The sequence below is a fragment of the Protopterus annectens genome, chromosome 4.part1 (genome assembly GCF_019279795.1).
Source record: "Protopterus annectens isolate FY-2018-M chromosome 4.part1, PAN1.0, whole genome shotgun sequence".
Classification (NCBI taxonomy): domain Eukaryota; kingdom Metazoa; phylum Chordata; order Ceratodontiformes; family Protopteridae; genus Protopterus; species Protopterus annectens.
The window spans coordinates 721,872,391-721,885,289 of record NC_056734.1 but is presented as its reverse complement, the minus strand read 5'-3'; the positions used below and the strand labels follow the sequence as shown (position 1 = coordinate 721,885,289).

The window sequence follows — 12,899 nt, the reverse complement described above, 5'->3', positions numbered from 1 at the left end:
CACACACACACACACAAAGGTCGGTGCGTGCGCACACACACACACACACACACACACAAAGGTACAGGTGCACACACACACACAAATGTGGGTGCGCACACACACACACAAAGGTGGGTGCGCACACACACACACACAAAGGTGGGTGCGCACACACACAAAGGTGGGTGCGCACACACACAAAGGTGGGTGCGCACACACACAAAGGTGGGTGCGCACACACACACACACACACACACACACACACAAAGGTCGGTGTGCGCGCACACACACACAAAGGTGGGTGCGCACACACACACACAAAGGTGGGTGCGCACACACACACACACACACACACACAGTTTTTCACTGCTTCTTGCTGTGTACTTTTGGCCTTCGGTTTGGAAAGCCTTGTGCAGTTATGGTCTTAGATGACATGAACAACTTTCAGGACCCTTGTTTTCATAGTCTCTTCTGACATTCTGCAAAAGGAGATTTCTCACATTATCAGCATTTCTTTTAGAAACTGCTGCTTGGTTATAATTTTGCAGCTCCAAGCCTTGCGCCACAGAGTAACCTACCTACTTAAATGTACACGTAATGAACAATTCGGAGATAATTTGAATAAGGCTTTAAACGTGAGAGATGAAGCCTGGCTCAAATAGAGAAAGTGTGCATCCCTTGAAGTCAGGGATAAAGTTATATCCCGTAGAAACCTTCAGCCATCTTCTTTCACTCTGCTAAAAAGTCATTGATAAACGATCTGAAAAAAATGTGAAATCTCTTAAATAGCTTCACTGGACATGCTCCTTGTGACGCTGTGTTGCATAAAGACTTCATTCCCACTCTGGCAATCTTACAGTAGACTTCCTTAAGGAATTCTCATTCGTATTCCTCTCTCCCATACTGTGGAACCCTTCCAAGTCCTTAACCTTGAACCTCTCATTTACCATTGCTTTCTACTTAAATAGAAAAATGCATTTGACAAAATCCCCACAAATGCTGTCACGTGGGCAGTAGTCGTCTTTATTTACATAGCATAAAAAGAAAAAAGTGAAGAGTAGGGAGTACAGTGGAACAAAAGTATTTACCCCTTCCTGATTTACCTTTTTGCATGTTTGTCACACTTAAATGTTTTAGATCATCAAACAAATGTAACTATTAGACAAAGATAACCCAAGTAAACACAAAGTGCAGTTTTTAAGTGATTTTATTTATTAAGGGGAAAAAAACTATCCAAACCTACATGGCCCTATGTGAAAAAGTAATTGCCCCCTAAACCTAATAACTGGTTTTGCCACCCTTAGCAGCAACAACTGCAATCCAAGCATTTGCAGTAACTGGCAATGTGTCTCTCACATCGCTGTTGAGGAATTTTGGCCCACTCATCTTTGCAGAATTGTTTTTATTTCAGCCATATTGGAGGGTTTCTGAGCATGAACTGCCTTTTTAAGGTCATGTCACAGCATCTCAATTGGATTCAAGTCCGGATTTTGACTAGGCCACTCCAAAACCTCCATTTTGAAGTGAGCTTCAGCTTGAGGTTACAAACTGATGGCCGGACATTCTCCTTCAGGATTTTTTGGTAGAGAGCAGAATTCATGGTTCACTCACTCGCAGCAAGTCGTCCAGGTCCAGAAGCAGCCCCAGACCATCACACTACTACCACCACCATGTTTGACTGTTGGCATAATGTTCTTTTTCTGAAATGCTGTGTTATTTTACACCAGATGTAACTGGGTGCACACCTCCCAAAAAGTTCATCTTTTGTTTCGTCAGTCCACAGAATATTTTCCCAAAAGTCTTTGGGATCATCAAGATGTTTTTTTAGCAAAAGTGAGACCGGCCTTTGTTTCTTTTTTTTTTTTTTTTTTGGTCAGCAGTGGTTTTCGCCTTGGAACTCTGCCATGCATGCCATTTGTGCCCAGTCTCTTTCTTATGGTTGAGTCATGAACACTCACCTTAACTTAGGCAAGTGAGGCCTGCAGTTCTTTAGATGATGATCTGGGTTCTTTTGTGACCTCTTGGATGAGTCGTCGCTGCGCTCTTGGGGTAATTTGTGTAGGTTGGCCACTCCTAGGAAGGTTCACCACTGTTCCATGTTTTCTCCATTTGTGGATAATGGCTTTTACCATGGTTCGCTCTAGTCCCAAAGCTTTAGAACTGGCTTTGTAACCTTTTCCAGACTGATAGATGTCAGTTACTTTGTTTCTCATCTGTAATTTCTTTAGATCGCGGCATGATGTCTTCCTTTTTGGATCTTTTGGCCTACTTCACTTTGTCTGACAGGTTCTATTTAAGTGATCTTTTGATTCAACAGGTCTGGCAGTAATCAGGCCTGGGTGTGGTAGTGAAATTGAACTCCGCGTTTGCAAAAATGCGATTACAGTTATTTCATGATTTGACAAGGGGGCAATTGCTTTTTCACATAAGGCCATGTAGGTTTGGATAGTTTTTTTCCTTAAATAAAATCATCACTTAAAAACTGCATTTTGTGTTTATTTGGATTATCTTTGTCTAATATTTAAATTTGATTGATCTGAAACATTTAAGTGTGACAAACATGCAAAAAAAAAAAAAAAAAAGAAATCGGGAAGGGGGCAAATTCATTGCACTGAACATGCTGTCTGTGCAAATTTTATCTCCTCTCCAACACAGAGCCTACACTGTGGAACAAGAAGTAATAAAGCCCATGCGGAACCAATGTAAACTTTGAAAGCACCAAAGACTTCAAGGCACTTTCAATTCTGCCTTCCATTGGTAAAATCTTAAAATAGTCTTCACCCATGTTATATTACAGAATATACTCTGCCACAGCATTGCGGCTTCTGAGGTAGTCATAGTACCATGACAACCCTGTACACTTTTACTGGTGATTGTTATGGACGTGGACAAGGGATTTTTTGGGAGCTATCTTCACTGACCTGACAAATGCCTTTGATTTGGTTAATTCCAGTCCAGAACAAGTTCTGCCAAGACTGCCTTCTATGGTTAAGAAGCTTTTTGGATAGAAGAGACTTGAAAATTCAGACCGCATCCTCCTCCTCTCCTTCCTCAACCATAATCAAAGAAGTTCCTTGGGGATTTCCTCTACTGTTCTCAATGTTTCTTAATCAGCTACCCATGTACCTCCCATAGCTCAATATCATTCTTCACATAGTTGCTGTGGTCATCTACAAAGCAAAGCTTCCCCCCACCATCAAAACATAACTGAAAAGGACCTTTCTCCATATTTTAACTGACTGTTCAACAATAAACCTTGTAGTTTATGCCAAGAAGACAAATGTATGATCTTCGGTACCAAATAAAAAAAAATGTTTAATGTCACCACTGTGTGGCCATTCAGCTTAGCAAACAACCATCCTTGGAAGTAATCACTCGCTTCAAATACTTATGTATATGGCCTGACCAAAACTGAAGCTCTCAACATTGTATCTCCGTTACTATATCAAAAGTTAACTCGGTACTTTTCCTGTTCTAAAAGTAATTTCTCACCACCTCTCCTGCACTACCAGAAAAGCCATAGGTAAAGGGATTCTGATAGCACAGTTGGAATATGGCATCCCAGTCATGGCCACCGTTTCCAAGAAAAATCTGACCGTATTCCCTAGTTAACACTCTGAGTCATATTCCATGTTCCTGGTATCCGACAGAGCACACCACCACAGTATCCTCCAAAAAGCAAAATGGCTTCCAGTTAAGCAAAGGTGCACCCTATTCATAGCCTCTCTGACTTGTAAACTCTCTAACCTAATGATCTTTCCTCTTTTTGCCAGCACATTTACTAAACTATACACAGCTTGTAAGCTAACATCCCACCTTTCTTTTACTAGACCTTACTTTTACCTTCCCTTTTTGTTTGTACTACAGTTAGGTTAGCCGAGTTAGTGTTTACTTTGTATACTGCATTGTTTTTTTATCTTGTTTATCCTTTTGCTGATCAGGCTAGTGGCCTCTCTTCAGGGGAGACCTGAGGTGGTATTTATACTACGGGGGAAATTTGGCCAGGGCATCTGGGAATAGGTGACGTGGCAGCTTTTACATCTATCTGAGCTACCACCAGTTCAAGCAGATGGAACCTCTGTTTAAGGGCAACACACACTCAACTTATGCTGCACTGCAGTGTCAACCGTCCATTTACCTGGTGTGAGAGTAGAACGCACAGCCTTCTGCACTAAAGGCAAGTGTGTGCTACCTATTTTGCCACTGGCATTGTGCTTTTTTTATAGTTTAAATGCTGAGAGTTTTTAGTTATAGTTGTATGTTTGGTTGTAGTGCTTATGTATATTCTTTGTTTTGTTTTTTTTATCAGTTGGCATTCTCCCATTTGAAAGTGTAAACTGTATCTTCTGTTTATTGTATTCTCCTGAAATGATCCTGAATATCCTGGGTCCTGAATATCATCCATCGGGATCAGTGGTCCATCCTAATTTAAAAAAAAATAAAAAATTCAATTGATTCTTTATTCCAGCAAATTAGAGAGTATTAAACAGTAGTGAACTTCAAAGGCTGAAAATATTATGTTTCCAACCATTTTCTAATTACGTTTTTGATACGGTTTTGTTTTGTGTTTTATGCACAGTTATACTTTGAAGTGGTCCTAGCCAAATTGTATAACTGTTTACATTTTAATTGTTGAAAGGTTAAAGTGCAAGTTATAGCGGTTTGTTTTGAAATGTTTGTTTTGCCCAGCATTTTTAGGAAAGTCACAATATAAGCAAACATTTAGGCTTTCTTGTTTAATGCTGTTTTTTAATCTGCATTTCTTGTTCTTTCCACAGGGCTGTATTGGAGAATATTGCACATGGATCTGGTACAGTCGGCAGTTCTTTATAGTGTCATGACACTTGTCAGCACATACCTAGTGACATTCGCATATAAAAATGTCAAATTTGTTCTCAAACACAAGTAAGTATGGTGTGCTTCTGAATGCACCTTTATTTATTACTACATTGAAATGGTTACAGATGTCCCTAAATACCCAATATTCCTTTTGCTGTTTTGATATGTTGTAAAGGATAGCTTAAATACATTTAGTCAAGAGTGCAGACTTTGTTAAAAAAAATGAATGAGAATTTAAATGCACATTGCGTAATACTAGTTCTTTCACTAATCTGTAAACTGTTTTGTAAGATTCATGTAAATTAATTCATATTCTGATAATTGAAATGTTTCTGACAGACCTGTTGGTAAGAAAATGTTATAGTACAGCATTATATGCTAGCAGACTATATTTGGTTTAAGATGGAACTGACAGTCATATTTAGTTCCCAGAGAATAGCTTAATTAACCTTTGTTTGAAGTACATTGTTAGCATTCTACTGGAGTGCCACCTTTGCAGAATTTTGCTTATTTGCTGTATACCACCTGCATGGGCTTTTGTCCTTTTTTCTTTCCCCCCTTATGTGACAGATGCATTGATGAGGTTCTAAATTGCCCCCAAGTGTCTATGTCTTCTGAATCAGTTGGCCTGTCATTCAGACCTGACATCTTGTGCCTTTTGCTTGCCGGGATAGGCTTAGGCCTTCAATTTTTCCTGAAGTAAATAAGTGGACAGTGGAATTTAATGAAAGTCTATTCAAGCTGTAAGACTGAACATGCATATGAATAGCCTGAGTGTGAATTCTGTATGATACTACTTGTATGCAATGTTTTGTACCAATATATGTGTATTGCCATCTTTAGCTGAGTTCTGTCTGAAATGGGTGCCAGGACCGACTTCCCTTCCCAGTTAATAGAGTGAAACAAAATAAACCAATAGTTTTTGTTTAAATATTTGCTATGTATAAAATCAACCATCATATGTTTTCCTGTTTGGGTACAGGTAGTATCGTACAGCTTTTTCTCTTCAAAACATCTCGACCCTTTTCCAGTTTTCAGTTTTAATTTCACTAGTGGTGACATTGTGGTACTAAGCCCAAGACATCAGAATGCTTAACACGAGTGATCCTCTTAAACTCTCTCTTTTTCTGCCGGTACTTTTGTATTATGACAACCAGATTTGTAAGCAGCTCTAATTCGCAATGTTATCGCAAAACTAATTTATCTTGTACTGAAAAGGGATGTGTAAACTCCTACGTACTGTTTCCGAAACTGGTGTTGGCTAGCATGTGAGTTTAGTTGTGTGTGTGCGTGTGTGTGTGTGCGTGTGTGTGCGTGTGTGTGTGTGTGTGTGTGTGTGTGTGTGTGTGTGTGTGTGTGTGTGTAAAGCATATGTCTATGGCTGTACTTCATGCAGTGTTCAAACATTTTGATCAACAGAAATTGTTGCCTTTGAATTTGACATTGCTTGTTAGCCATGTCTCTGAAACTGCTGTTGTCCGCCTTGAGTTTCAGCAATTGTAAATCTTTCTGTGTGTGGAACCCTTTTGCCTAGGGCTGTACTTCATGCAGTGTTTGTACAACATGTTGATCAGCATTATATGCTGCCTTTGAATATCACATCATTTGTTAGCCATGTCAACTGGAAGGATACAAAGTAAAACCAAATCATCAGCCAGAGTATATTCAGCTCCAACTATTCTATTGAAAGTCCTCCTTTAAGAACCACTGTAACACAGGTCGGCCATTACTTCTGTGAATCATTTAATGAGTTATTTGCGTACAGTTATTTGGATAAAGCGAAGAAGTAATTCTTTTACACTTTGCTTGGATGTTAGTTGTGATGGGTTCTTTGTTTTGAATGAATAATGCACTTGAACATGTTTCCTTACTTTCTTATTTTTTATTTTCTTTGAACACTTGGGTTTTCACGGGAAAAAATTAAAGTGTGGTACTTTGAGATGACATTGCAAATTATGCCTGCTTACAGATCTGGTTGCGGTAATACACAAGTACCCTTCTGCCTGTATCGCTTCAGAAATGAATAGTGGTGATAGCTGTGCTGACTGCCCTAACTGGCTGCAGAGATCCAGTTCTTTTCCAGTCTCCTCTTGAAGAAGTAGTAGTTACATTTAAGGAAGTCCCAAACCATGGCAAAAGTCTCTGGCACTTCCTTAATTAGAGTTTTTGAAACACAGAAGGGAGAGCCCTCCTCCTAGAATTATACAGTTGTTTACTCTCTGCGCCCAAACCTTTTCAGCTTTTTTTGACACCTGAGACAGCTGCACTGGCAGACACAAATTGTAAAATAGCAAGTGTAGGTGGGTCCAGTAGCATTTTCTTTTTAGCATAAACCAGAATGTGTGTTCTGTCACACCAGTCACCAGTGATTATTGTTGGCTTGGATTCCCATGAAGCACATGGGTAGGGTAGAGTGATTTTGTTTGTGGGACATCCTAGATTCATTTAAATGTGTGTGCTGTATAACTTTGTAGGCATTATTAGATTGCAAACTGAAGTGTGTGCTGTCATAATCGTTCACAAATACAAGTCCAGCATGATTTGTTCAACCCTTCTCTTTACTGTCACCACAACTGTTGACTCTTTTTTTTTCTAGTATTGTGTATCTAGCCAGAATAGGTAGCTGCTGCTGTGATTCACCAATTCTTTCTTGCCCTGTTGTATTTCACATAGGGGTTGAGTATGTGTAATATGTAGGCTGCTCACTCTGATCGTGGGGACTTTTCTTCTTGTGCTCCATGACCTTTTAGGTTTGGCAGACATTTTGGGTACACGCACATAGAAGTGTTCTTTACTAAATTTCACTGTTACCTTGAAGCTGTGATTAAATACCATCTTCTGATGGTGAGAAGTTTGTAACAAGTAGTGTATTTTACTGTGTTGTAGCTGGGAATGGATTCCTGTAGTGCATAGAACTGGCACTTGGCAGAGTTCTTGGAGTAGGGAAGGGAGCTCGAAGTACTGGCTGATTAGTTTTGTTGCATGCTGTATTTGCTCATTTTTCATATGGGACTAAATATTGGTTGATTTTAATTATTGAGCTACCTTTTCCTCCTCTGTTTCATCTTCTGTTCAAAGTTTCCAGTGTGTACCAGACACACCCTTTTTTCTGTAAGAAGGAATAGGGCAGTGTAGGCAGTGAGTACTGCTAATTTTGTGTCAGTTTTCAGGTGTGACCTACTTTGTCCCTTCTTAAAAGGAAATTAGGGCTTCTTCATATTTCTGCTGTCCTGTTCCACCCTTGTTTACAGCTTTAAGCTTCCTATCTACCTTGTTTGTGTGTAGTTTTATTGTGTTTTCTCCTCTTCACTTTGATTTCATAAGGATTCTTTTTGAGTGGCATTTCCCATGGTGATTTGTCACAGTATGAAAGTCTGACTGGGCAAAGCAAAAAGAAGAAAGAAAAACTTTGCAAAGGCCCGGGGAGCAAAGCTCCACTCGCAAATTATACAATGGCCTACATTAATACAAAGACACATAGGATAACAGTTGCAGTACAGACATATAAACAAGTCAAATTCTGCAATGGGTGGTGAACCTACATTGGATAAACATAAGTTACTTTACAATTTAGTACTAGATATTTGCTGTGTACCTCTGAAGTTCAGTGAGTGTCTTATTGGTCGCAACACAGAACCGGCCTGGTATACATCCTAGATTTGCACATCCTGGAATTATGAAAAAAATGAGAGAGCAGGAAAGAACATTTAAGTATTTTAAATTCTCTTTTTGAAGGGAGGGCAGAAACTTAACCCCCTGCATCCCCACAACCTTGCTAATATATTTGCTAACTTTGAGGTTGATATACCTCGGAGAAAAAGAAATGCTCCAAGCCACAGCTGTCTGCAACCTTTGTAAAGGATTCTATAGGAATGAGAAGTGTACTAATTAGCTCTCTTGAGAGAGTAACTAATGCATGGAATAGACTAGCAAATTACATTAAAGCAAGTACTAGTTTAGATATTTTTAAGAACAGCCTGGACACTTATGGGAACAGTTATTTTGGTATATTGGCAGGCTAGAAGGGCATGATTGCCCATTCTTGAAGTATTTGTATGTATCGAAACTTGCTGGGTATCCCCTGCAAAAAGGCCAGTAGAATAGTGGGACTAACCCAGTCAATGATGGATGGATGCATAAATAATAATAGAAGAAAGTCTGATTCTTTTTGCACCTTCAGTCTTGCTGTTCTGAAATGCAGACTTCAGACTCTCAATGGTAATATGCTACAGTGAAGTTTTGTAAACTTTCTTTAATGGTCATCGCAGTCCTGTAGTTTTGAAGGTGGACAAACCATGAATTTCAAATGGTGTGGCATCTAATCTGCAAAGTTAATGTATAAAGGTAGAATAAATACAAATTAAGCAAGCAAGCCAAATTGTCTCCTTTTCTTGGCCATTGTACTGTTTATAGCTATTTTATGCTTCACTAACCTATTCAGCAAAACTTGGAGGTTTATGACAGGGTTATAACTACTAATTTTCTAAGTGGCATGAATTTATTGGCTCTTATTTTTGCACTCATGTTAGTCATTTTATATTTTTTCCGCTATTGGAGGAAGTAAATGTTAGAAGGGCATAATGCTAGAAACAGGCGGGTGTGCTCTGCTTTGCTGTCCATTTGGATTTCGTACTCATGTTCGGCATCAGGCATTGGAATTCTGTTTTTGAAATTCTGTTTCTGACTGTGGGATGAATAAAAATGCATGAAACAGCTTGTTGGAAAAGGTCAGTAGCAATCATGACAAGTGTGTGAGTAGTGTCACAAGAGATTTTGATGCTAAGCATAGAAATTGACTATCTTAATTCTGATGTTTTTGCTTTTCCAGACAATTTTTAGTATATTTCACTGACTGTGTCACTTAATAGCTTTATTTTAGTAACTTGCATTTTCTTGACAACAGAAGAAGGCAGCCTTTCTAGTGTGCCTTTTTAATTTAATTTTCTACCTTTCTTCCATTTCTCCCTTTGTTTTTCACACCGTTTCTCTACCTGTGTGATACCCACTGGAATGCTTTCATGGATGTCCTGTCCACCTCCCATAACCTATTCTGTGGGTTCATACTGTCCAATAAGAAGTATTTTCACAGTTTCAGGGAGTAATTGGACCCTAAAATCTGCATATATTCCACTTTCCCATCTTTCCTATTCAAGATTACTTTTTCAAATCCTCTTTAGATTATCTTTTGTACCCATTTAATTTCTTCCTGTCTCTTCTGATTTCTGGAGAGAAGACTGACCTATTCCTTCAGTTTCTATTTAATACCCTTTCCATTCATCCCATTCACATACCAGTGGCTTCATCCGGACTCTGTCCAGCAACCAAGTCCCTGTTCTTGTATGATAATTTGAGTATGCTGTGATAAGCTGCAAGGTTTGTCACTTATCATGAAAGCCAGTCCATTGCGTTGTGGATGTCATTGTTTACTGTCCAGATTATGTGGTTTGGCTGATGATGCAGTTGAGTGTGATGATCAGAAACTTAAGTAAAAAATGTGCATTTTGGTTATCTGGCACCTCTTTCTCTTTTGTATGTACATCAATACCCCATGTTTATTCCTGTTCACATATACTATCCTAGTTTATTGCTTTATTGTCACACACACTGCATTTTATATCTATGTAAAGTTCTTAGAAGTAGTGTACTATCACTCCCATTTCAAACACAAACATGCATGTACTCACCGTTGGCAGTCTTACTGGAATGCATAATGATATGTGTAATACTAAACCTGCTTTTTCTTTTATATTGTATGAAATGTTCACTCATTTCTTTAAATATTTATAATTTTATTTGTTTATACTATTCATGCTTTATAAGCTTACACTTCTCTTGTGTTTTTCTAATGTACTTTGCAAAGTGGATGCAGCTGTTATAGACTTTTTCCTCTGGGACTCCACTGAACAGCATTCTGGACCCGTGGAGCTAACTAGCTTACTGACCATTCCAGGTTTTGGTAATTGTCGTTTTTCATGTGTTTAGCCTCCTTAGAGCAGCATTAAGTAGTGGACTTGGTGACATGACAGCAGTTATCTGTACTGCATCATAGCTCTTGATTTCACTCTTCAGTTCTCTTATGGATTATCTTGTGTGTACATGGGTTTTTGTAGCTTGCCTCAGTTTCTCCTGCATCCCACAGATGTGATTTTAGGTGAATTGGTACTCCTCCAACTTGCCCATAGCCATTTGTGTCGTTTGAGTGAGTGACTATATTTGCATGCCCTATGAGCACAACTCTCAACTGTCCAGATTTTTGCAGAATGTCCCACGTTTTGCCTAATATTTTTAGTCTGGTTCTCATATTAAATTTGTGGTTTTCTGGCAAATTGCCAATCATTGAAGTTACTAAATAATGAGACCTATTTTGGTTTCAGACTTCATATCCTTCAAAGAATCCATACTAATACAAAATCTGTTACTCTAGCAAGTTTCTAAATTTATTAGAGCAATGTTTAAAATTTGTCCCTGATTTTGGGCCTTTGTCCCCACCCCTATTATTATAGGATTTGTCCAGATTTCTTGCTTGCCAAGGTTGAGAAGTATGCCAGTGATGGGTTGTTGCCTTTTACTGGATTAGTTTCATTGTGCTGTTCCTATTGAATGCCAAGACAGGCTCAAAGAGTCCAATGTAACCCTAGACTGTATTAAACAGAAAATAAGTGAAAGAATAAATACAACATAATGACATTCTAGAAGCATCTGTTTTCTTTGTGAGAATGCTACTTTTCTATTCACTGCAACATTGTCTTATCTTTTAAATAAATGTTTATGTAGGCCACGGATACTGGTAATATATGTGTGTGTGTGTGTGTGTGTGTGTGTGTGTGTGTGTGTGTGTGTGTGTGTGTGTGTGTGTGTGTGTGTGTATGTATATATATGTATGTATATATATGTATGTATATATATGTATGTATATATATATATATATATATATTTGCTATACTAGTGTTTTCAAAGTCCATGGACTCAAGTTGTATTTCTTGAACATTTGCGTGTAGAATGTACTTAGATAGCAGCAGCAGTGTACTGTACCTGTTGGGGGTCATCTTGTTTTAAATGGGTTAGACTGTCTCTAACACATTGTCATGCAGTGCAGCTGAAATAAACAAGATGACTTGTTTATTAGTGGCATTTTTTCTGTGTTTTTGCCCCCCCCATTGTCTCACTGACTGGAACACTTTTAAAACTAAGTGTAAAGCCTCATGTAAGTGAATTATTTTGCTTGAAATGCAGAGTGGCCCAAAAGAGGGAAGATGCAGTGTCAAAGGAAGTGACGCGAAAACTTTCAGAGACTGACAACAGGAAGATGTCTCGCAAGGAAAAGGATGAGAGGTAACACTTCTGTTTATGGTTGGCTGTACTGGATGAAACCCTGTTCTGGATTTTTATTTGAGTGGGAGTAGCGCTCCTGCAAATGAGAAAATAGTACTTATTACTGACCTGTTTCTGCAGTCACCATGGAGGTAGCATGTATTATGTTTCTGACTATTGCTTCATTGTTTTTGCAGGTGCATTTGTTGACATCAGACAGCATCTGCCCATCACAACCGTTGTAGCGTGCTCAGATGTTTGGAAACATCGGAGTTATGCACTACAGAGTGCGGCTTTATGCATGGGGGTGTGTGGGAGACTTTGCCTTGACTAGAAAAATAGTTATTGGCTCAACTCTTTGGTCTTATGTGCCCATTCAAATATGTTTTGATGAATGCTGAGACAGACATCTAGGGATCAGCTCAACTTGCCCCACAGCTCTGTTAGTTGGATGCTACTCCTCTGAGGCCTAGCACATTGAACAGCAGTTCCCTGAAGTTGTGAATAAAATATTTGAGTACAGCAGATTTTTTGCCTTGATTGTATAATTTTTTTTGTCACATTCAAACTGTTTAATCATTCTGTTGATTACCACAAATTCAGTACAGTGATTTAAGCCACATTGCATCAATAGCACTATATTTGGGCTTCCTTTCAGGTGCTGTAGGCATGAGTAGGAAGGTGTTGCCCTCACAAATAGCTCTGCAAGTGTGAAGCCAAGCACAGCGTAAACGCGGGCGGCACAGTGGTGCAGTGGTTAACATTGT

At 38.9% G+C, this 12,899-nt stretch overlaps 1 protein-coding gene across 1 annotated transcript in view; it reads left to right on the top strand.

Moving 5' to 3' along the window:
- SSR3 (signal sequence receptor subunit 3) overlaps positions 1–12,899 on the top strand; it is a 104,339-nt gene that overhangs the window by 10,718 nt on the left and 80,722 nt on the right. Inside the window, exons 2-3 of the mRNA XM_044070491.1 lie at positions 4,761–4,887; positions 12,055–12,153. Of these exons, the coding sequence (XP_043926426.1) occupies positions 4,761–4,887; positions 12,055–12,153 (226 nt within the window). The remainder of the gene's footprint in view (positions 1–4,760; positions 4,888–12,054; positions 12,154–12,899) is intronic.